Source organism: Pseudorasbora parva, chromosome 19 (assembly GCF_024679245.1).
Source record: "Pseudorasbora parva isolate DD20220531a chromosome 19, ASM2467924v1, whole genome shotgun sequence".
In the NCBI taxonomy this organism is placed as follows: Eukaryota; Metazoa; Chordata; class Actinopteri; order Cypriniformes; family Gobionidae; genus Pseudorasbora; species Pseudorasbora parva.
Window position 1 is genome coordinate 39,522,294 of NC_090190.1, and position 27,140 is coordinate 39,549,433.

A 27,140-nucleotide genomic window follows, 5' to 3' on the forward strand; every position below is an offset into this window, starting at 1 on the left:
GTTTTACTGTTATAAATGATTTGTGAGCATTAGTGTAACATAAGGTTTTAGAATAAACACGAAATGCACGTGATCGCTGTCATGCGGTGAATCGGCCAATCGAGGATCAGCTGTGTCGTCATCAGAGCCAATCGTGGATCAGCTGTGTCGTCAGCAGAGCTCGAGCAGCCTCCTGCAGTCCGGGGGGCGCGCCAAGATGGCGGAGAGAGCAGACGTACTGTGAACAGCTCAGAGTAGCAAAGCCTTGAGAATAAACGGAACTAACTTGTAACTTGTTAAAACCCTGAATTATCAGATGTAAAACCGTAACGATCTTATCATAATAATTCAGAACCCTGCAAATGACCCTGAGCACCTCCTGGAGTAGGCTACGATATCGCAGACCATAACATGCCTAACGTTAGCACAAAAGCTAATGCTCAATTGAAGGCTCTCCAAGATCACGACTATGGTGGTCCTGAAAGGATGGAAACTAACACCAGAGGAACTAAGAACACCTTAGCATCCCCTTCCAAACCACCAGCACCACAGAAAAAGTCAAAGCCAGACGACGTCTCTGTGGATGCCCATGCTGAAGACTTCTCTAACGCTGCAATATTGGCTGCTATCGGCACTCTTCAAAACATGATGCAGGACTTCAAAGCGGAGTTAAAGCAGAACACGCTGACCATAGCCAACATCGCAAAAGCGGTAGAGTTTAACTCTTCCGAGATCAAAGATTGCAAAGAACAATGCCAAAAACTGCACGCCGAGGTGAAACAACTGAAAGAGGTGAACACAGATCTGGAGAAAAAAGTAGCAGAGGTGGGGAAAAGAGCTGTAGAGTTGGAGCGTTATAAAAGAAGATGGAACCTGCGCTTAAATGGTTTAAAGGAGGAAAAGGACGAAAACACAAGACAAATCATCTCTGATATCATTGGAAAGATAGCACCACATTGGAGGGAGAAAATGGAATTCATCCTAGATTCTGTGCATCGTCTGGGGCCGAGTAACACCAACCGCCCTCGTCAGATAATCATGCAGTTCACAGGACGCCACTTCAGGGACGAACTCTGGCGAATCACCAAACTTCACCACGTCTGCAAGGATCTCAACATCCGCTTCGCAGAAGACCTCACTAAGGAAGACAGAGAGGCACGGAGGGCTGTGTGGCCGAAAGTTGAACAAGCAAGGAAGGCTGGTCTAAAGACAGTGTTCCGGGGCCCCCATGCTTTCATTAATGGTCAAAGAGTCTCACCATAGACACAACTGTCCAGGTTTTTTTTTTAATCCCGAATATAAGTGAGTTTAAATGAAAACGTGTTCTCAGGGTTTTGCTACTACAATATTTTATTTTCCTGATAGGAAACTTCTACCGTTGTTCTGAGTAAGTTCAGTAATCCGTTGTTATTGATTATTTCTTATCCTTATTGTTATTATTTTCTTCTATGTTTTGTTTGAAGAGTAACATTTCTCTAATTTCTGTTAATGCAAGGGGACTAAGAGACATGACAAAAAGAAAAAGTATTTTTTTATTTTGTAAAGGGAAGAGGTCAAATATAATTTTTTTGCAGGAAACGCACTCTAAGATTGATGATGTTATATTTTGGTCTAAACAATGGGGAGATGAAGCTTACTTTAGCCATGGCACTTCGAGATCAGCAGGTGTCGCCATCCTCCTAAATAATTTCAAAGGTCATATTGTGTCCCATATGGCAGATGAAGCTGGCCACTGGTTGATTCTTATTATAAACATAGATGGTCTGAAATTCATCTTAGTCAACATTTATGGATATAACATCAGTAGACAAAACCGAAACCTACTTGAGCAAATTGAATTAAAGTTAGGCAATATTAAATTAACACACTCAACTGATAACATCATCATTGGTGGCGACCTAAACCTAGTTCATGATGAATTTCTTGATAAATATCCTTGCAGGTACTCTGTAAATCATCCAAACACTATATTCACAAACTTCTGCGAAAAACTAAATTTGGTTGATACTTGGAGGCACTTAAATCCAGAAATACTTAAATACTCCTGGTTTAGTTCAAGCCACAATTATAAATCCAGAATTGATCACTGGTTAATTGCAAATAATTTGATGATCTATAATATCAGTTCTGATATCTCAGCTGCACCACTAACAGATCATAGTGTTATTCTACTACAAATCAAACCCAATAACAACAATGCTCACTCACACACATATTGGAAGTTCAATTCCAGTCTGCTCAAAAATAATGACTACTGCCAAAAAATCAAAGTATTAATTAATAAATATGCCAGCTCTGAGGAGCTAACAACTGCTACCAAAAAGTGGGAATTTCTAAAATATAAAATACGTCAATTTACCATCTCATTCAGTAAAATGCTTAAAAAAAATTGTGAAAAACAAGAGGTAGACATTATTAATCAGTTAAATTTGTACTGCAACAAACCAAACCCATCAGAAGATGATAGACAGAAGATATTATGCCTCCAACCTATACTAGATGAAATCTACAGTCGTAAGGCCCAAGGGGCGTTTATTAGATCCAGAGCTAAATGGATAGAGGAGGGGGAAAAAAATTCATCGTATTTCTGTGGTCTTGAAAAAAGAAGACAGGAAAAAAATAGCATAAGATCCCTGATGGTTGATAATAATGAAATCTCAGATGAAAAAGTAATCTCTTCAGAAATCTGGAAATTCTATAGCCAGCTCTATAGCTCTAAATTCTCTAGCATGGACTGTCAGAACTTTTTTCAGGATATAGCAAAACATATTCCAAAAATAAAAGATGACCTCAAACAAATATGTGATAATCAAATAACAATTGCAGAACTAGACGCAGTAATTGGTCGTCTATCTATTAACAAAGCCCCCGGATCTGATGGTCTCACAGGTGACTTTTACAGACATTTTTGGGTAGATCTAAGAGACCTGCTGCTACTAGTCTTTAATGAAATATTTGAAACATGTGTACTCCCACCAACAATGAGGCATGGAGTTATAATATCTATCCCAAAACCTGGAAAAGATCCCAGAATTATTGATAACAGAAGACCCATTACACTTAGAAATTCAGACTACAAACTTCTAACCTATATATTTACTTCTCGTCTTCAAACAGGAATTTCAGACATTATTGCAGATACACAGTCAGGATTTTTAAAAGGAAGATCAATTCATAATAATATAAGATTGGTAATGGACATTATTGAGTATAGAAGCCAAATAGAGGATGATGGTTTCCTTCTCTTTCTAGATTTCTATAAAGCATTCGACTCCGTGGAACATCCTTTTATTCTTTCTGTACTCAAACACTTTGGGTTTGGAATCAAATTTAGAGAATGGGTTGGTGGCTTATATCGAGATATTAGTAGCTGTGTCCTATTACCTAGTGGTACCACCCCAAGCTTCAAGATTAATGTGGGTATCCCTCAAGGTTGCCCCATATCACCATACCTATTCATCTTAGCCACAGAAATGCTAGCAATCTATATTAAAAACTGTAATGAAATAAAAAAACTTAATGTACTGGGCACAGACATAATAATCAGCCAACTAGCGGATGACACTACAATATTCTTAAAAGATAGATACCAAATTTCAACAACTATTGCCAAAATTGAAAAATTCTCGAAAGCCTCAGGTCTAAAATTAAACTTAAAAAAATGTGAATTGCTTGCTGTACATGACACTTCATTGAAAACCATCTGTAATATCCCTATCAAATCAGAAATCAAATACCTGGGAATTTACCTTTGCAAGGACCAAAAACAAAGCCAACTTCTAAATGTAGAAAATAAAATTAAAGAATGCAAATCAAGGTTAAATAGATGGCTACAGAGGGATTTATCAATTCTAGGTCGAATTTACCTAACAAAGATGGAATGTTTATCAAGATGTATTTACCCAGCTTATTCCAATGCCATTTCAAACAAATTAATTAAGTCTATCAACCAAATCAACCTAAACTTCATTTGGAGAAACAGACCACATTATATGAAAAAGAGCAATATGGTTAAAGACACAAATGATGGAGGGCTAAAAGTTATTGATTTTGACTGCCTTAATGGAACCTTAAAAATAAATTGGCTAAAATCTTGGATCAAACACAATAACTCCTTCTGGTATTGTATTCCAAAGACCTTATTCAAGAAAATTGGAGGATTAGAATTTCTTCTTAGAGCGGACTTTAATGTTGATAAATTACCTATATCATTATCAGAGTTTCACAAACAAATACTCTTGTATTGGAAAATGTTACACATACATAACTTTTCACCCCATACATTTGTACTTTGGAACAACAGGTACATCTTGCACCGCAACCGATCTTTGTTTTTTGAGGATTGGTATGGGAAAAACATATGGTCCATGGCCGACTTAATGGATACTAACGGACATTTTTTAAATTATGAACAACTTTGCATCAAACATAATTTCAAACCTTCAAAATCAGATTTTTTTAAATTACATAAAGCACTACCTCAAGGTTATGTCCTTCTAACAAGAAGCATTTTGGAATATTATACGATTCAACCACAATTGGCCCCACTATCAATTCAAGGGATCCATGTTCTGGATAAAAAATGCACTAACCACTTTATTAGAAGATGTTTTATCGAGTATCTCTACCCTAATAACCAAAATAAAAATAACATCCTACAAAAATTTGATAAGGATTCAATCTCTAAGCTAAGAACAATGTATCTAACACTCCCTATTGCTCCTAAAGTGAAAGAAACACACTTCAAAGTAATGAATAATATTTACCCCTCTAAAGATTTACTACATCTTCGTTTTGGTATAGATGATAATATATGCACATTCTGTGAAAATGATGTTGAAACCACGGACCATGTTTTTTTCTCATGTAATGTAATTCAAACTTTTTGGTGTGATATATATAAATGGGTTAAGCCAAAGATGTCCTCACTCCCAACTTCTCTCTCTAGGGACGACATAACATTTGGACTGATATTACAAAACAAAGGTGATGAGCTCTGTATTAATACAATTGTATGTCTAGCTAAATTCTTCATCCACAAGTGTAGAATTGTGAAATCATCTCCCAAATTTGTTGTTTTTTTAAATGAATTTAAAATGTATATGAAATCTCTAAAAATCTTGAAAGGTCCTAAAGCACAAAAAATATTTGACATCCTAAAACACCTCCCAACTGAGGCTAATAACTGAACAATGTTTGAATTCTCCCCTTATGTCATGTCATTATACTTTTGTTGTTGTTTTAATTATTCATTTAATTTTCACTGTTTATATTAAGAGCTGCTCCCTCAGGCTATATCCTCTATGTCCTATTTTAGGACATGAGTAACTGTTTAAGTAACTGATTCTATGCAGCCATGTTTGTTTGTAAATCTTGATTCTTTAAATAAAAAAAAAAAAAAAAAAAAAAAAAAAAAAGCCTCCTGCAGTCCCCCTTGAGAATCTGCAGCGGCTGCTGTCGGTACACGATCCGTTCCACCTGCACGATCCGTTCTACGCATGCGTAGTAGACTCTTTAGAAAATGCGCATGCGCAAATGAAAATACTGTTTTGCAACTATTTACGACACTGCACGATCTGTTCCACGCATGCGCATATTTATACCACGAGACTTTCATTCACTCACACAGCAAAAGAAAAGAGAAGCGTCTGGCTGCAGACTATGGGCGATTTTTTTTTTTTTTTTATGTTTATTATTATTGTTGTTAATTACAAAGTATGACTATGGGCGAGTGGAGCATGTATGAGTATGAGCTCGGTGGGAGGGTTTGGGGTCAAATCATTGAAAATCATAAAATCATTGGCCAGAGGTTACCATCTTGTCATCATGTGCCTTGGAGATATTGGCTGATTGGACTGCTGTCAAGTTTAATACCACTGCCCCCCGCAAATCATCCACTCAGCAACAACTCGGCAACAAAGTAAGCCTATTTCCAGAGGTGAGTAACTTTTTATTTTTGCACAAACTGTTTAAATATTATAACTAACTTCACGACTAAAAAAGAAATCTAATAAAAATAAAGTGATAAGGCCTAGATGACACTGACAACAGAGGTTACATTGATTACATGATTTTATAAAGTTGTGAAGAAATGACAGTAGCATGTAATATTTTCTGACAGGATTTGGTGTCAGAGAAGGGTTTCTGACAGAAATTTGTTTTTTTAAAGTAATTGTTCACCTTATTTCATATTGCATACATGATTTTTATAAAGTTGTGAAGAAATGACAGTAGCATGTAATATTTTCTGACAGGATTTGGTGTCAGAGAAGGGTTTCTGACAGAAATTTGTTTTTTTAAAGTAATTGTTCACCTTATTTCATATTGCATACATGATTTTTATAAAGTTGTGAAGAAATGACAGTAGCATGTAATATTTTCTGACAGGATTTGGTGTCAGAGAAGGGTTTCTGACAGAAAAAAAATATTTTTTCTTATAGAATGAAAATGGAGTTCAGAGGAAAAACAGAGAAGTTTGCCCTTTACGATGCCGTTCAGCGATATTTGGTTTACGGGCTAGTGGATGCGGTGTTGAAGAAGAAGGTCTCACGCATGGCTAAAAATTTTGCTATAAGAGGTAAGTGAGTGGAGACGGGTAGCAGCAGCTAGGAGTAATGGGCGGAATAGTAATTTTAGGAATATCTATTTTAAAGTCAGTCCAAAATGAAATAGAAAAAGGGCAATACAAAAAATAAATGTTTAATATCTTCAAGTGATGTGTTACAAAAAGTGCATTCATTTTGTAAAAACATTGTTTGTCTATCACAGAAAGTCATTATTTTTCTCTTTAACAGTATGCCCTCTGCATCTGTACTGGTGCCATGTTTCACTTTTTGGATGTAAGTTGTAGTTCATGTAATGTATGTATCCAAGAATGTTAAAAAACAAACAATGCAAGACTCCAATATTACATGTATATTACAGACTGACATACCATCTATTCGGAAGTGGTGGTGTCTCCAGATCCTGGAGAAATTCTCGATCGCAAGGTAGGACACATTTCAAGCACTAAAACATTGCTTGCAATGTCTGCTTTACAATTGTGCTGCATTAACAGTACCATACTTTTAAATAGGAATGGGCAGAACTTAGGGCAGCGCTTTGCCTTCTGGACAGAGGAGGCAGAACAACTGATGGCAGGCACCCTACCACCTATTTACAGCCTTTATCGACCCCAAATAGTCAAGGTATGGCCAAACTAACCAGACAACCATTTCCACGTATGCATTCTATATAGGTAGGTCTCCAAAAATTAGAATATTTTGGAAAAGTGTGTGAATTACTGAATTAAATGTAAAACTTGAAACGGATACATTATATAGATGTATACAACATGCTACATCATGTGATATATTCAAAAATAGAAGATCGTAACAAACAGTCAAATGGATTTATAATTTAATTAAATTACTTATTTAATAACCAAATATAACCTGTAATACAACACGAACCCCGCCTCAGATCTGTTATTAAGAATGTGTGGACGCACTTCCAAGAACAACGTGCTGAAGCGTCACCTCAACCCAATTAATTCAAAACGATTTATTAAAATATTGTTTTCATTAATGTTATGTAATGTGACAGTCCCAATCATAGTTATTATTAGTCGTGCGTTGCTGTTTGAACTGCGCGAGCTGAAGCGGATGCGCTGAATTAACACCGGTAAGTTAGGCAAGGTAAGGCACTGAATCTCTTTGTTAGCGCATTATTTAACTAAACAAAAAGCTTCCTATATGAGATTCATGGGCGTAGGTTTAGGGGGGGACGCTAGGTACTAGTCCCAATCAATATTTTAAGATAGCAAAATTGTCCCCACCAATATTTTAGAAAACTCATTCGTGCTGCTATATGGATAGATTCCTTATCGTTCCATATTTACAAGCAAAATGACGCGTCCCGCCGTATCAAACCAATACGGGATGCGATGCACAAGATTGCGTTTTAGCGGCTTTGCTGCCATAGCGACGGAGTCTAGAGAGCATGTGCTGGAAACTTGCGTGCTTTTTTAAAAAACATGTCAATCTCGCGTCCACCGTTTAAACGCAAGAGGATTTCCAGATATAGGGCTGAATAGAAAAAAAGGTATCAGTGGGTCTGTCCAGTAACTTAAGATGAACCTAAGACAAACTGCAGCCTTTGCAGAGAAGCATTTCAGTGTCTCAGACTGTCTGACTGAAAGCAGCAGTGATGACGGACACATCCGTGCTTCTAGGTAGGCCTATTGTTTTTTTAATGGATAATATAATATTCTATACATTATCAAAGCTTGGCAGACTTATTTTTCTAGACATTAGACCGGTTAATTAATAGATTATAGCCTAATTAATGTTATTGATTTATCATTTAGCTATAGGCTATATTAATAATAAATAATCCTTTCATATAAAGTTTGACATTTAAAAAATATTTAGATAAAAATGGGACAAATAATTGCATAATAATATAGTCATAATAGTAAATTAATATAGAAAAATTAATTTAATTTTTGAATTTCAGAAAATTTTTGTCAGTAAAGTGGTTACTGGTTCAAAATGTCTGCTTAAAAAGACAGTGCACCCAAAAATTAAAAATCTGTCAATTTCCTTTTTAAACCTGTATACATTTCTTTGTTATGTTGAATTCCTACCATGGAAGTCAATGGTGCCCCCAAAGCAGCCTGGTTACAAACTTTCTTCAAAATATCTTCTTTTGTGTTCAGCAGAACAAAGAAACTCATACAGGTTTGGAACATCATGATGGAGAGTAAATGATGACAGAATTTTTATTCTTGAGTGAGCCATCCCTAAAGTGCACCAATATAGGCTATTAAAGAGTTCTTTAGAAATAAATAAAATAATCAAATGTAAAATAATATAAAATGTGTTTTGTTGCAAGCTTGCATAGGCCTTCTTGATTCCATGTTTATTGTTGAGCTGTTGTCCTTGTTTAATTCTTACTCTTATCACTCTTTAAATGCCAAGTTCATAAATGATTTTCAAAAACCGATTCAAAACTGATTTGGAAAAAAAAACTTACACACAAAATAACTTATTTTCAATATAAAAAGTGATTGTGCATGATTATATAGCATGATGGCTTTACAATCAAAAAATGTGGTTATAATGGAAGTCAAAGGGGCAAAAACAGCCACGAACAGTAAATGAGGGAGAAACAAAAACTGATCCTGTACAAAAACTAACAATGCATCAAATCTAAAGTTGTTACTAATCTTTGACATGCTCAATAATGTGATGAGGTAAAAAAAAAAAAAATTCAGTCCACAATCATTTTTTATATTTAAAATAAGTCATTTTGTGTGCATGTTGGGTTTTTTTCCAAATCAGTTTTGAAAATCATTTATGAACTTGACAATTAAAGAGTATTTTGTATTTTATTATTATTATGGTACTGGATTGGGCTGAAAAGCCTCATAAATTAATAATCGTATTCATTCCTAAACTATGGTGCATTTCCATACTCAGTAATAAATAATAGACTATATAATCTGGGCAAACCTGGTGGGATGTCCCCACCAAAGCTGAGACTAAACCTACGCCCTTGATGAGATTAATCAGATTTATATAAAGTTAACAAAATATTACAAATTATATCTACACAAAATTTTGCGAATGCACAAGTGAACTTGAATTGAGTTGCTGATATTCATATTCAGAATGGGAGACGCGTACACACGCTCCTCCTAGAACGCTCTTAACACGGCACCTTAACCCAATGACTTTACAACCATTTATTAAAATAGTGTTCTCATTTCTGGTATATAATATGATCGTCCCAATCATAGTTATTATGCATTGCTCTGTATGCGCTAAAGCCGAAGCACTGAATGAAAACCGGTAGCCATCACTGACTGAAGCCACTTGCTAGTGCGTTTTATTTCACTAAAAGAAACGCATCCTGATTCATCACATATATAACGTTACAAAATAAATGTAATATTTCAAATTACTTCAGCACAATCTGATGCGAATGCACAAGTGCACTTGAACTAAGTTACATGCGCGAGTCAGAATGCGTGACTCATGTTGTGCATGTGCTCTTCCTGGATCAATGCAATGAAACACACGGCAAATAAACCCAAATAATTAACAATCACGATGTTTTATTACACTAGTGTTCTCATTAATGTTGTGTAATATGACAGTCCCAATAATAGTCATTATTAGCTGTGCATTGCTGTTGGAGCTGAAGCTGATCACCGCCATGCTTTAACTACCGCCTCTAACGTTAATGATTAACCAAATGCATCCTTATGAGATAAATCAGCTATAGATAGGCCTGCACAATATAAACACAATATTACAACTTACATTTGCACAAAACAAAAGGCTGCGACTGCACATGCAAACTTGCAGTCATGATGAAGGAGTAACTCCAGCTGTAAAATGGTCCCAAATAGAACTGGGGCACGCTCGCATCATTTTTCCTCCCGTTTCGCGGTTGAGCAGCACGCACGCGCATGACCCTGCTTAATCGATGATCGATAAGTCTTATCGATCAAATGTCTTATCGACAATTAATCGATCATCGATTAATCGTTGACATCCCTAATGTACACCAATAATGCGCTTTTTTCCAATGATCAGAGTAAGGAGTTAATCGCAGTAAAATGTTTACATGACTGGAGCAAACCTCTTCACTCCTACATGCAGTTTTTATTTTCGTTTTTTTTACACATAGCCCAATGCAGAACACAAATGATGAACTAATATACTGTCCACTGTTTTAATTTACGGACGTTAAATAATTAATAGGTTCTTATGGACGTATTTTGTTATTCTGTGCTGTGATGAAGACAGAAATATTATGTCGGTGACTGTAACAGTTTTATACACTACTGTCACGTTATCTGAGCTGTTTCTGGATAAAGGCAGACTGCTGCCGATTAATTGACAGTGAGTCGTGTTGACAGAGTTCAGGGAAAACGTCCTAATTTCTGTAATTAAATTTTTGTTTATTTTTGGTTGTATGTGCTATTCTAATTTTGTGAGATACTGAATTTGGGGTTTTCTTTAGATATAAGCTGTAGTAATCAAAATGAACATGCATAATATAAATATTTCGCATAGTGTCTAATGAATTTACATAACGTATGAGATTCACGTTGTAAATTTGAATTATTGAAACTTCCACAATATTCAAATTTTGTGAGACCTACCTGTATTTACTTTGTGCATGTTATGGTTTATTTGAGCTAGCAGATGCTTTTGTCCAAAGTGGCTTACAAATAAAAACAGTACAAAGGTTCGCAATTAATAGCCTAATGAAAATACAATATAAAAGCATAAAAAACCATAACTAATAATAACTATTTAATTTATGCTGAAAATATGTCTTAAGGCCCCTTTTGAAAGACCCAAAACATCTTATGTTGTATTAATGGTATTTTACTTTGTCATAGGAGGAACAAGTAGAAGTGGAGGAGCTGCCCCTCACATTGAAACACATGTACCAGGCAGAATACATTGTGAGGAACAGTGTTGGGCTTTTCACTGGCCAGGTGCAAGAACCAAAATACATGTCCATGGATCATGATGAACGAAGGAAAGCATGGAGGGAGCTGGAGTTGATGAACTGTGATGCCATGGAGCCTTTTACGTTTATTTTTGAAAACCTCCAGGACATGGAAACATTCATGATAATTTGCAAAGACACCCTCAACCTGAGAGTAAATGCTGGAGTTGGGGTGCACAGTCACCCATATACATTTTGTTAGTGTGGGTGTATCTGGGTGACTGTGCACCCCACACTCTGCGTGAGAGGGAGAGAGTGTGTGTGTGGGAGACGGAGGGAGAGAGACGTGTGTGTGTGTGTGTGTGTGTGTGTATTTGTACTCATAAATAAAACTTCTGTGTGAACAAATGCTTCTTTCAAGTCATTTACACATAGCAGTCAACATCAAACATTGAAAATAATTTTACACAAGTCATTATAGAAGTATTATTGACATTATGCAAGAGCTGCATTGGTCTGCCATTGTCTGTGATGTTTGTTTGCTGTAATATTTACCAGTAAAGAGTAGGTTATTGCAACTAAATTAATTCATAAAACAACAATATTATTATTGTTTTCATTTTAATTTAGTTTCTATTAAATTTCCCACAAATTCTACAGTACAACAGTGATAAATTTCTCAAGTAAAACCGAACTTTCATTTTGACGAGTTGCCGTGAATATACCTTTTAGTTTCTGCGTGTTTATGATATGACGGTGGTTTTTCTCAAATGAAACGGTGAAACGCAGATGAAGTGACTCAGAGTGGCTCTGGAGATGACGGACATGCGTTTATGTCCTCGTATGAGATGGAATCACACGACTGTCAAGCTCAATTCTTTGTAGGCCTTTGGGTTTGAGGTAAACTGCGGATCAGCGCCATTCATACCCACACACAGGAGTCAGGAGGACACTCAGGATTCGTAGCATAAATAGTTTTTTTTGCTGTTTAATATTCACATAAACTAGTCTATATCACCAGATGCGGTAGGGTATTATGTCCCTTGTCTTCTGTAAACAACAATGAAGGGATTATTTTCCTCATTTAGATTATATAGATAGCCTATATAGATCCATACTAATACAAAATTACTCAATTTAAAGGTTAACTATTAGCAGATATTAATTTTAAAAAACGGCACAAACCGCCTTTGACGGTTGATCATACGTTCATGTAACGACTCACGTCCTTTGCTATTTATTTTGTGTTACATTTAAAAGCATCCAAATAGACATGCTGTTAAATGTAACACAAATATGACGCAAATTGTGCCGCCTTGCCGTCAAGTGTTTCATTTGTGCCGATAGTGTAGGAAAACCGTGACGTTTTCTACTACGTAATTATGCGCATGCGTAGAACGGATCGTGCAGGTGGAACGGATCGTGTACCGACAGCTGCATCAGCCGGCTACTCTCGAATCGCTCTCGCGGTATTTTGTTGACATACGTCACAGTCACGTGCCGTCTCATTGCGCCTCAAATCGGACAAAATTTCTAACCGGCTTTAAGTCGTTTTTGCACTGCTTTAAGTCAGCCGCCGATCGGTCTGCGCATCGCTGGGTGAAGTCGAACAAGCCTATTGGTTTATGGGTTAATCATTGTTCACAGGTGTCCCTCGTCTTGTCATTAGCCCTTGTGTATTTAAGCCCTCATGTTTGCCATAGTCTTTGTCAGTTATTGAAGGTGTAAGTCTGCTGTTGGTGGGAGTTTAAGTCAAGTCTTCGTTTGATGTTTATGATTGTTCTCAGTAAAAGAACTGCACTTGGGTTCTCAACCTCGCCTCTTCAGTTTGTTCTGTTACAGCCAGAGCAGAACGTTTTGTTTATTTACATTTACTCACCATCGTGTCGTTTCAAACTTTTATGACTTTTTTCTTTGCGGAACTATATTTAAGTATAGAAATATAGTTTTAAAGAAATGTTTGGTCTGTAAATATATCAAAATACCAATTCAGATGCAGCTTCTGACAAATAAACATGCCTAAACGTTTATGTGTAATAAATTGTTGAATCAAATAAAATATTTATTTATAACTTTTTTTGCAACATCTGTTTGATGCTTCTCTCATTTAACCCAATAATGACTATCTTATGGGCTTTCGGGTATAATTTGGATGTAACAGACAATTTACACATACATATATAATTTTTGCGAAGCGAAATAAAGATAAAATAAAATATAAAATATTGAATAAAATTACACTTAAGTTTCAGACATACGAAAATGACTAGAACTAAAATAAAAACACATTAAAGCTAAACAGAAATATTACAAAAACAAAACAAAAAAAACAAAAAATTTACAAAAACAAAATGAATAACACTGAATAAAACTAACTTTATTAAAATATAAATATAATTAAAATATTAATAAACACTATAATAGTATATAAATAACACTATAATTGAAATATTGCATTTTAAATAATGAATAGATTATGATTATGTAATACTGTTTGCTATTGACTTCTTTATTCCATTGGCGCCTGTAGTCGGTGTCACCACGGCTGTACAGAAAAACGGCTCAGTGACAGGAAGTGAGATCGGCCACACCTTCAGCAGTGCGATTTATGTCCAACACCGGAGCACACAGAGCACTAATTAACATGAGCTGGTGTGGCCTACAAGTGGTTAAAGTTTTAAACCCTGAAGGGGTTAATCTATCAACAACACCTAATGCCAATGAGGAAAAGGCTTATAAATACAACTTATGGTCTGTACTCTCACCACATGGCATTTACAATCCATTTGATTTCCTTGATGTGATGGATCAAAAAAATGGGGCGGTGCTTAATCAGGAGTTGATTGGATCGTGAAAAGTGGGCGTGTACCAAATTATTTAGTCAGAATACTTTCAAGATCTGTAGTAAGTTGCAGCAAAACCCTCAAGTTAAGAACTTATAATGTTACGTTTATTTTTTATAATTATGAATAAAGTGTTTTCTTGAGTTCAATGAGTTTGTTGTAACCAGAGCTTAAACTCACTTTACAGACAGACAAATCAAAGACAATATTGTAAAAGATGAATGCTCAACCCTGATGCGTGTGTAAAAACAGCAGAAAATGAGCTGCAAACGGCGCAGAGGAGCCCTGAGGGGTAATTCACACAGAAGTGAGCACAGTTTATGAGAGGCATTAGTCATGAGAAATGTTTAATCACTACAGAGAGAGAGAGAGAGAGAGAGAGAGAGAGAGAGAGAGAGAGAGAGAGAGAGAGAGAGAGAGAGAGAGAGAGAGAGAGAGAGAGAGAGAGAGAGAGAGAGAGAGAGAGAGATCCTCACAGGCAAGTCCAGCCCTGCCGATGCCCTGAATGAGCTTCACCAAACCATCTCATACCCTACACACTCTTAAAAAGGCAAGGCTTGATCACTTCACTGCTCACCGGAGATAGCAAAGGTTTTGCTGTTGGCTCTTTTAAGAGGTTCTTTGAGACTAATAATCAATTTGGTTAATATTTTTTTTTTATAGCCAGTACCTCTGTACATGCACAGATAAACTCACTTAAGTGAGAAATAGTTAAACTTAACACAAAAATACTAATATATTCCAATAATAATAAATGTGCATGAATGGTATAAACAATAATAATAAATCTACAATATTATTATTATTATTATTATTAACATTATTGCAATTATACATTTAGCAAAACAAAATTGTATGAATACAACAGTGTAGTAATAATAACAACAACAACAACAACAACAACAACAACAACAACAATATAACTGTACCATATTATTTTAAATAATAAATATATTGCAATTATTTTATTTTGCAAAATAAAAATCCTTATTCATATTATTATTGCAAATATGTTGCAATTATTTATTTTCTCAAAACAAATTTGTAATACAATAGTGTAAATAATACTAATAATATAACTGCACCATATTGTTATGATAATAATAAAAAAAAATAATAATTTAAAAAAAAAATAATAATAATAAATATATTGTAATTATTTTATTTTGCTATTTACATTGGCATTAATACAATGCACTTTAACTGAACATATTCATATTCATATTAATATTATTATTGCAAATATATTGCAATTATTTATTTAGCAAAAGAATATTTGTATGAATACAATGTTATAATACAATTAAAATGTATATTAATAACAACAACAATAATATAACTGTATCTAATTATGGTTCTATCTAATTATCTAATTATTACTAATATTAATAGTAACATATCTTCAATTAATATTCATTATTTATACTGTAGTCTAATTATTATTTAGTTAACATGGTGCCAAAAAACCTACAAACTTAAAATGATCTTAAACTTAAATATGAAAATGATCTGTTTATCTATATGGTTTTCTTTATGTAACTGAAAAAATGGTTCTCCTGTGAGAGTCCTAAAGCTCATTATATGTATATATATGACCCATGAGCTTTAGAAATCGCCACTCTACAAGTGTTTGAAGAAAGTTGATGTGGTGAGTTAACACAGTTGACCTGACCTCATAATCTGACCCCTTCCTGCTGTTACTATGCCAACAGACGCTGTCCTACCTGAGTGGCGCGGTCCGGGAGCCGGTAGTTCTGGTTCTGAAGGAAGCGATACCCGTCTTTGGCCAGCCGCTGGACCACCTCCAACCGGGAAAAATCCTCCGGAGCTCGGAGAGCACAGACGCCCGCCTGCTGGAAAGCCGGAGGCAGGGAAAACAGATACTTTAATCCACAACCCCACGACATCACACACACACACACACACGAGAGGCACAGCGGCCACGCTTCCAGATCCAATCCAGACACGCGCGGGAGTCACTGAACCACAGGGTCCATCCTCTCCTTCATTCTGACTGAGGGAAGTTTCCTCTGGAAGAAACTCTAAACGCATGTGAGAGTGTGTTTGAAAGAGAGAGAGGGCGTGTCTGTGTGGCTCCGCCCATAAAGAGGCGGGGCTAGAGGAATGACATCATCTACAGTAGATTCAGTCATGCTTTGTAGTTCATTTCTAGGTTTGAATTTACCTTTCAAACGTTTGGGGCCAGTAAGATTGTAATGTTTTTGAGTCTCTTCTGCTTCTGTTTCAAATATTTAATCAAAAGTACAGTAAAATGGGGATATTGTGGAATATTATTTCAAATTAAAATATCAGTTTTCTATGTGAATATATAGTAAAGTGTAATTTATTCCTGTGATCAAAGCTGAATTTATCATCTTTACTCCAGTCTTCAGTGTCACACGATCCTCCAGAGATCATTCTAAAATATTAGGGTTTGATGCATAAGAAACATTTATGATTATTACAATGTTGAAAACAGTTGTGGAAACATTTTTCTCATAATTCTTTTATGAATATACAGTTCAAAATAACAGCATTGATTTAAAATAGAAATATTTTGTAACATTATAAATGACTTTTGATCACTTTATCATTGCTGAATTAACAGTATTGAAATAAGGTGCCATTAGTTAAAGGGTTACTTCAGCGATTAGCATATGGCTTTGTATCAGTAGAAACCCTGGAGCATATTCAATTGATCGTGCTCCCCCCTTCATATCCCCCTGAGTAAATTGTAAATCGTAAATTTGCGCCATCGGAGGAATTGTTGGCCAGAGGCTAAAGACTACAGCCAGCAGCGGGAGCCATTTCCGCATGTTTTCAACTCGCGCGTGGGGATGGAGATCACACTCACAGCTCAGCTCGCAGCTGCAGCCTCAGGCATTCATGTTTAAACGGTGCGGCCAGCGGACAAAAGTAAGTCTTTCAACTTCTCAAACTAATTCCTATGAAAGTTAAGCTTTCAAAGGCATGAAGTGAAAACGCGGCAGACTGAACATGCGCTGTGAATCTATGCCGCGGACGCGTTTACCTCAGCTCTCCTCAGGAGCTCATCCATGACTGTCAATATATCTGACTCCTGCAGCGTTTGGGCTGTGAGACTCCCTCAGCGGCTAAATCACATATTGAAATCACGTTCAGTTTTTAATTGTAGTGTCTGTTCTCTAACTGAACTGATTTTATGAAAATGAACGCGGTCGCGGTGGGAAAGTGATCAGCGATTCAGTAATCTAGTAGTGGTGGCTTTGCGAGTGGCCTTACAGGGCAGCGAAGCATTCTGGGAATTGTAGTCTTTCATCCCCATGAGACAAAAATACATTTTCTGTCTGTTCTCAGTCTAGAAAGCACCAAATTAAAAAATAATTTCATATTTCTACTACATTAATTTCTACTACCCAGCGCTGAAGTACTCCTTTAATTTTAATTTTGCACTTTGAGATTCTTCGGAATGAAAAGTGCATTATAAATAAAATCTATTATTATTATTATTATTATTATTAATTCAAAATGTCAGCTCAGGTTAAATTATATGAACAGAAACAACTTTTAATTTTAAGAATGTGTTACTAAGATAAAGGGCCCTATTTTAATGATCTGAGGACGTGGTCTGAAGCGTACGGCGCTGAATACACTTTTGCTCGTTTAAAAGGCTGTTGGACGTAGTGGTGTATTAGAGGTTAAAGAATCATATAAATACTGTTGGGTTTCTCACACAAACCGATCATTTCGTGTCTTAAGACATCAATGTGCCATCACGAGCCGCAGGGTTTCATATTGATTTTTTCTGAGCATGTTTTTTTTACTCTCATAGATTATGTTACCATTCACATGCATTATACGACTGACAGACTGCAACGGCTGGAGTTAAACATCTTGTTAAGATTCCAGTCAGTCAAGAAGAAAGAAATAAAGTCACCTAATTCTTATGCCTGGCTCAGACTACAAGATATTTTTTTCTGTTACGATAGTCACTGTGTTAGATTACGCGATTTTGACTCCTAAAATCTTGTCGTGTCTGGACTAGAATCATGTCAGACTACACGCTGCTACTCGACCAATCATCGCGTGATGTCACTGACTTTCAGAAACAAGAGCGTAAACAAACGATGTCTGAAGCAGCGTGTTTTGGCTATTTTATGTTTAGAAAAGCGCAAAAGTAGAAAGAAAACCCGACAAAGGACATGTTCCTGGCTTGCTGGAAGAGGATAGTATGGGCTGTCAATCCTCCAAAGAGAACGTGTGGCGAAATATAGTTATTTTTATATTAAATATTTAGTTATTATTATTAGTTATTAGCCAGTAGTAAAAGCTTGCCACCTATTAAGCTTACATTCCAGTAACGTTGCTCACTGGGTTCCTGAAGGGCTTCTGCTATCGTTCGCCAGCCTTTTTCTTTATTATTCGGTCGCGGTAGTCCCTCGATGATGCATCGTACAGGTAGGAATACTGTTGCCACAGCTCCACGAACCTTTCCTCCATTTTTTTGTTCCACCTAAAGTTAGCCGCACCATCATCTCTCATACGTTTCGGCGTGTTTGAAAGCTGTGTATGAAAACTCTCTGTGCTCCGGTTGGTCAGCGTCACACGTGACAGAACCCTTCGTGAAGGACCGCAAAAAAAATTCAACATGCTAATCTTTCTGTCGTGACGTCGTGAACTATCGCCGACGTGGATTCGGTTGTCATACACTGACACACTATACGAGATGAAGCAATGGATTCTTGAGTCCCAACGTCCATTATCGATGACGAATCCCTACGACACCTTACGTCAAACAGATCGTGCCAAATTCGGGCTAGTATCGTGTAATCTGAACCAGGGATTAGATGTCCTGGGAGTAAGCAGATAAACATCAAATTTTCATTTTTGGGTGAGCTATCCCTTTAACGACAGGAAGAACGGTCTGCGCACCAGGCTCATGGTCTAAAGGGATGTGTTTTGGGCTTAATGTGCAATAAATCAATCAGAGTCGGAGTCTCCCTTTCCCTTTAAAAGCCAGTTGTGCTCACACCATGGCGGATTCACAATCTACATTTGAGCAGAAAGACTGAACGCTTCTCCAGAGAGCAATCCATTTATTGTTAATATTTTGAAATGTGTGTGTGCTGCTGCGCGTTCCTGTGTGTGTAATAATCAGAGTGTACGTGCGTTGTGCCCCCGCCTATAGGCGCATATTACTAACACACCCTTTAAATGACACAAAAAATACTGCACTATTGACTTTAGAGCAATGGTCAGTCGTTTTCAGTTCCTCAAAATAGCAACTTGCCAGCAAAGCGCCTAAACACACCTGGTTTAGACCAGACGCCCAGACCATTGCATTTGCTATTTAAACAACTGGAGCTGGACGTGAGAAACTGAGTCGGGCTGAAACTAGCAGAAAAACACTTGTGTCGTGTCTGGTGTCGCATTGCACCACATGTATGATAGGGTCCATAAACTTGCATTTTTGAGAAAAAAAGTCAGAATTGTAAGATAAAAAGTCGTCATTATCTTTCTTTCTTTTTTTTATACTGTGTCTGAAACAAGCTTCCACAGAAAGCAGATGTACTGAGTGAACAATGGGCTTTTAAAGTAATCCTGAAGCACAGATCGGCACTATCACCAGCAGATAAAGCTTCTCTGGCAGCGAGGGAGGGTCAGCTATCATCAGAGTCCGGCTGCCCACTGTGTTTATTTACTCAGCGCTGTGTTTGGATTGGCTGAAGGTAAACCACCGTCCCACAATACCCCTGACACACAAAACCATCCCAGACCGGCACGGGCAGGACGAAAGCAAAACAGACACACAGCGCTGTAAAAACATCGAGGAATTACGCCGCACTGCCATTCAGGGCAACAGACACGGAAAAAACGCAAGCTGGCGCGCTCATGAATATGTCATGATAAACTCTGCGCTCCTTTAGCCCAGATACACTGAGGTTATAGTGAAGCTGGAGTATTCACGTGACCAAACACACACTACAGTAATCAAGCCACTTCAAAGAGGAAGTTTAAGATCTAACCGATGATAATTAGTGTTAGCTGAAGGAAATCATCAGTGTTAGCGCACACACCCACAGCCTGAAGCCTCAGACAAACACTCCAGTGCTAGTGTTGCATAGTGTTGTATCATTTTTACTGAAGACGACTTTGATTTGCATTAAAGCTTTCTGACTCCACATTTGTGTGAAAATGAAAACTCAAGAGTTTATCTGAAACGCACTACTACAACTCTGCAGAAATTAAAAAAGAAATGATAAATAATACATAAACTGTGACGGATTAATACAGCACCTTAATAGCATTCACGTTTTTGTGCAGTTTACCCAGTTAAAATATTCTAATATACAATATAGCAACTGCATTAATATCACTGCATAAACTGAAAACATTAATTCAACAATAGAAAATAAAAACACATGGGTTTAACTGGCGCACCCTGCAATAATGCATGAAAACAAAATGTACTTATTAATATAATAATAATAATAATTTAAAAAATGTATATCGTAATTTTTACATACTGTAAGACTTAACATAACAGTTATAATAAGAAACAATAATACGCAATAAAATAAAACAATAAAATAATTGTATTCTTTTAAAGTCAATTAAATAATTTTAAAAGAATAAATAAATTCATTAAAATTTTAAAACTGTTAAATGATAATCTAATTATAATTGTTTTGTATAATAATATATTCATACATGTATACATGAACTGACATGAATTAATATAACAATATAAAAACTACATTCATCTGTTTTTCTGTGGCATTTATAAACCTATAACAATAATTTTAAAAATATACATAAAAAATATATATTTGTATTATTTATTATTTACAAATTTCTATACAAATATGATACTATAAAATATAGCAATAACATTAATATCTTTGCATAAACTGTAAAAAATGTAAGCAGAGAAAATGAAAACACCCTGCAATCTTGCATGAAAATAACATTAAATAATAATAATAATATTGAAAAATAAAATGATAATATAATATAATTTAATTAATCTAAACAGCATTAAATAATTCACAATTTATTTAAATTAATTATTATAAATGTATTAATTTGTATACAATATTTTTTTAAATAAAAAATAAAAAAAATACAGAATACCTTTTTATTAAAATACAATTATTATTTTCTTACATAATACTTAATAATAACAACAAACAATAATGCCCTCGTGCATCCCTGCAAAGAGCTAATGCCACGATAGAACATGAAAAAACACCAAAATGTTACTTTCAAATTATGAATATTGTTTTAACATAATATTTAATATAACAATAATCATAACAATAATATCTGTAAAGAAGTAATGCAACAACACAACAGCCACCACGTCCCTCTCATGCGATAAGAACCAGCATGGCATTATAACAGCTCAGCTGCTGTCGTCCTGTAAGACATACTGGAGGTGTCAGGAAAACCCTCACCAGTAGATCATTTAAACGGGCTCGCATGGCAGAGCATGACTCCGATTGTCTTCAGCAAATGTAATATCGAATTGGAGACTACAACTGAATCTATAGAGCTGACAGACGATACTAAAGACGGCAGTCAGGGAGACGAGGAAGATAAAGAGAGCTGTTATTACCTTGACTGTAATTATGGGCTAATGAGCGTCCAGGCTCTGGGTTGATGCTAACCACAGAGGAGAACTAATCAGATCTTACCCTGCTTCACTAAACACACACACACACACACACACACACACACACACACACACACACACACACACACACACACACACACACACACACACACACACACACACACACACACACACACAATGTCTCCCTGTAAACTTCATTAGGTTGATATGGTGATGCAAACCGACCACAACACTCTCAGCAAACGAACTTCCTGTCGGACAACGACACACATCAGCCGTTACACAAGCCATTAGTGTGTTATTCTGGGTCTGTGTTACCACTGAGACCTGAGCGATGAATCATTTAGATCTGGAGTAAGAGGTTTCCTACGTTTGAAGATGCCGAGGGGCTTTGACTACCACTTCCTGCAGCCCGCACCGTCTCTTACACACACACACACACACACACACACACACACACACACACTTTATGAAAAAAACATGACTGCACATAATCTCATGTCCCTTCAAACATGGAAGCAAACGTCTAAAGGAGAATAAGACTCTATATGAAAACCAAAAGCCCAGCCGATTAAGACGCTCTCGCTCTCGCTCTGCCTGAACCACACAAACGTCACCCCTGTGACCGCTTAGATCTCATTTCATTGGTTATTTTTGAAAATACACAAATGGTCAGTTTTGACAATTTGGTCATAAATGTTTCTTGAGCAGTAAATCATCATATGAGATTGATTTCTGAAGGATCATGTGACACTGAAGACTGGAGGAATGATGCTGACAAATCAGCTTTGATCACAGGAATAACTTGCACTTTAATATATATTCACATATAAAACAGCTTATTTAAAATTGAAATAATATATCACAATAAAACTGTTGATAGCATATAGCCAACATGATTTAATGTGCTGCTATCATATTTTAACATGTTATTAGCCTGTTGTTGCACATTGATAACATGAATTACACACGTTATGTGTGTGTGTGTGTGTGTGGGGGGGGGGGGGGGCATGTTTTTGTGAAATATCAGGACACAAATGTGTATAATGCCATGGGTATGACACAGGTATTACAGGAGAGGGTGACTAATGAGGACATTGGCCATGTCCCCACTTTTCAAAAGGCTTATAAATCCTACAGGAGGAGTTTTTTTAGAAAGTAAAAATGCAGAATGTTTCCTGTGATGGGTAGGTTTAGGGGTAGAGGCAGAGTGTGTGTGTGTGTGTGTGTGTGTGTGTGTGTGTGTGTGTGTGTGTGTGTGTGTGTGTGTGTGTGTGTGTGTGAGTGAGAGAGAGAGAGAGAGATGGGTAGGTTTAGGGGCAAGGGCAGTGTAAGGGGATAGAAAATACGCTTTGTACAGTAAAAAAAACATTACGCCTATGGATTGTCCCCACATGTCACAAAAACAAACCTGTGTGTGTGTTTGCGAGCGTGCATGTGCGAGCGTGTGTGTGTTCACCTTGCTCTTGTCTTCAGTGGGTTTCGGGGCTTCTTGTGGAGAACTGTCTGATGTCTCTGAGCTTTCGTCTTCTGACACTAGAGTAAGAGCAGCACAAACACACAGAGTTAACAGAGGCAACACACACACATCTGTGACGCATTGACCATCTGATCAATTCTGCAAAAAAAAAAAAAAAGCACAGAGCATCACAAACTATATGGACAGACTGCAAATCCTTGACAGCAAATCCTATACACACATATGCAAACACGTTAGCCAATCATAACACAGCAAGAACAAAAACAGGCAATTTATTGGTAAAGTTCAGAGAGATGATGAAAAAATATCAATTAAAAACGATTAATTATAGGTGCAAAAAAAAACTTGACAAAGTGGAAAACGAGTGAGATTGAGAATATAAAAGCGTCTTACTTGATTTCTTGGCTTTTCTTGCGAGAGCAGCAGCGAGTTCATTCTGCACCTGTAGTAAAAGCACAGTGTTTCTGGATGTAATCCCGTTAAACCACAGGAGTACAGCAGCTTGGCTTTATTCTACATGCAAATGAGCCGATCTTCACCCGCAGCGGAAGCAGAAAGCAGACGATCGGCCTGTGTGAAGATCTCTAGAGCACAGCAAACCCACGGCTGTTAATACAACAGCTCAGACAGCAGGGACTCATGGGATACTGGAGGACGGCTGTGTAGGTTTGTCTCCGTTTTGAGGCTGATTCAACATTTAGAATAGAGAGGGCTTTACCTCGATTGGGTAAACCCAGCCTGATCTGTCTGCGATTTGATTTCGCCCGGCAACATTCATTTCTACTGCTTCTGTCACACTTTTGCGGGAACCAATCACAGACTGGCTTATTCACCTGATGCGCTATTGGCGGGTTTAACACGATGACAGATAGAGAAGTGATGGGTCGTTGCCCGTTGATCACGCCTCTTGTGATCTGATTGGTTGGACTATCCAATTGCGGACAGACTCATTTGAATAATGCTCGTTGATCACTTCTCTTGTTCAGTAGAAAACACAGAGCAGACCAGTGTTCAGTCTTAAATTGAGCTTGGTCTGGTGATCACCTGACAAGGTTTTGCCTCTTTAATGTTTCGTGACACAATTACCAGTTCCATCTTTAACCACTAATTCACATCAAGGCTGTAACTTTGTTTGTTCATTGGTTCTTCTCTTTATTCATTTATTCTATTGTTCATTCTAACGTTTGTTCGTTCATTATATTGTTTGTTCGTTTGTTCATTCGTTCTATTTTTATTCTTTCATTCTATCGTTTGTTCATTCATCATATTGTTTGTTCGCTAGTTTGTTTATTCGTTCTATCGTTTATTCATTCATTCTATTGTTTGTTCATATAAATATTTTATACATAAATAACTTTTTTTAAATATATAGTATTTATATATATATATAATAATTATACACAGCACACACATATATTATGTAAACACAAACTTGTATTTTGTATGCGATTAATTCTGATTAATCGTTTGAAAGTTTGAAAGAAATATTTGAATGCATAATATATATTCATATATTTTAATCTAGCTTTTAAAGGTGAACTATGTAGTATTTTTGCAGTAAAATATCCAAAAACCACTAGGCCAGTGTTATATATTTTGTTCAGTTGAGGACTTACAATATCCCAAATGTTTCCAACTATTTGTAAATTGTGAGATAATTGCTATTTTAACTAAGGACCGGGACGTGTCAGCATAGCGTTTGAGGAAGTCGCCTGTCAATCGCGTCATATCTGCGCTACCCTCGGTTTTATTCTGCAGAAGCGCTTTACTCTTAACAGTGTGAACATGTCACAGCAGCGCCGAGCGAACGCACAGAGGAACGTCATGACATCATTTTAAACACACTTAGATGTATCTAATATGATAAACAGAGCTTCTTTACCTGACCGAAAAAAAGCGGAAGTGCGAGCGCCCGGCGACTGTGTCCCGTCCCGTCATAATAAAAGTCCCGTTACTCGCGAGCCCTGTGTGTGTAACAATCGCTCCAGCGGCCGTGCTCAGCTCCACAACACTCGGTCCTGCTCTGCTTTACACTACAGTAACGTTAATAACCGCATCCATGAACGTGATTTCTGCCCGTGTCCTATTTTCCACCGGCTGTGAGGTGAAGACCACATGTCCCAAAATACTGCGCTCAGACATGGCGTCATCAAACTACACCTTTGTTTAGAATAGGCGCCCTCCAGTGGACGGAAAGTTGCATAGTGCTCCTTTAATATAGTTTTTTAACAAATTTTAAGTTCATATTTTAACATTTTCTATTTAACTTTTTTAGTTTATTCTTAGCTAAAAACACTTAGTTCTTTCAAAAATATATGTGCTCATTAATGTCTATTTACTTCTTTCAAGTAATAAAATATTCTCGTAAGTTTATAATATGCCATTGAAAATACATACGGGTGAGGGGTTCGAATGCCGGTCGCCATGTTGCTCCTCCATCTTGAAAGTACAGTAGCCAAAGAGGGACATACCCGTAAATTCAAGCTTCGCCTTTCACGTTTTAACACTCGATGGCACCGTGTCGAATGTGAAGAGGGGGATTGCCATATTAATCTTGGACTAAATCGGCCACCATAGGAGTTAAAATGAAATCGGAATTGAGAGGAACAGAAACTATTATTCACTGAACTGGACCTTTACACCGCTAGATGGGGGAAAATATCACACAGTGTAGCTTAAAAAAAAAAAAAAAAAAAAAAATATATATATATATATATATATATATATATATAATCTTTTCAAAAAAACATTTAATTTCAACATTTCCTAACTTGAGAATTTTTTTAAATTCCATGAAATTTTCAAAATTCCTGCACTGTAAAAACAGTCCGTAAACTGTACTGTATAAATATGAAGGAATTTTCCGTATTGTTTTTTTTAGGTGTTTTACCTGTATTTTGAATTACACATTGCATTAGCTTGTGTTTTAACATAAATTTCCGTAAAATTACTGGATAATGTACTGGCAGAAAATGTAAAAAAAAGTAAATGTTGCCCAGCAGCGATGGTGACGTGTGGCCGGGACTCTGCAGGTGTTTGCTGGAGAGCGAGTGAGCGAGCGGTTGGTGTAATGGATGCTTTCTCTGTCCGCTGGTGTCAGATGAGTGTCCGTGTGATGGATGAGATTCTTTCAGGCTGGAGTGGATATTTACACACACCAGGGGACTGAAGACATGGAGTCAGGGCACTGCCGTATGGGTCAGCAAACACACGCACGCTTACCGTAGACGTGAGTCTCTCCAGAGCCTTCATCTGGAGTATCTCACTGCAGATATCGCGCTTCCTCTCCGGGTCTTCCTCGGGTCTGCAAAAGAACACACACACTTGATAAAACACCTCTGAAGTGACAATGCATGACTGTCTCATGTGAGCTGACCTCTATGACAGTGATGTCCTGTAAGACAAGAAGCAGATGTCATGTTCAAAATAGGCCTCGTCCCAAATGGTGCACTTGATGTGTGTCCCAGGTTTCAGAAGTGCCCTTGAAGCACGTATGAACTGATACGGATTCAGGCTAAACGATGTTATCGCAACAAATCGGGGACTTGAAGGAAAAAGACGGCAAGGGAACCATTTGGGACACGAATACTAGTGTACTACACTGGAAGAAGCATTGCAAGTAAATTTCACACAATGGTAAAATAACACATTCAAATAAACAAAGTATAAAAAAAGCATTTACTTGTAGTATTATACTCGAATAATCTTTGAAACATACAGTGTACCTATCTATGAATACTACTGTACCATATCCTATGCAATAAAAACAAGC

The 27,140-nt window shown here is 36.8% G+C and overlaps 1 protein-coding gene across 2 annotated transcripts in view; it reads right to left on the reverse strand.

Moving 5' to 3' along the window:
- Positions 1 to 27,140, reverse strand: part of rapgef5a (Rap guanine nucleotide exchange factor (GEF) 5a) — a 94,919-nt gene that overhangs the window by 36,683 nt on the left and 31,096 nt on the right. Inside the window, exons 6-9 of one of the 2 annotated variants that reach the window (XM_067425837.1) lie at positions 26,591 to 26,672; positions 23,762 to 23,810; positions 23,348 to 23,424; positions 15,998 to 16,123 (exon numbers count right to left, since the gene is read on the reverse strand). In XM_067425837.1, coding sequence (XP_067281938.1) covers positions 15,998 to 16,123; positions 23,348 to 23,424; positions 23,762 to 23,810; positions 26,591 to 26,672 — 334 coding nt within the window. Of the gene's footprint in view, positions 1 to 15,997; positions 16,127 to 23,347; positions 23,425 to 23,761; positions 23,811 to 26,590; positions 26,673 to 27,140 lie in introns of both variants that reach the window. The other variant, XM_067425836.1, reaches the window with a different exon arrangement.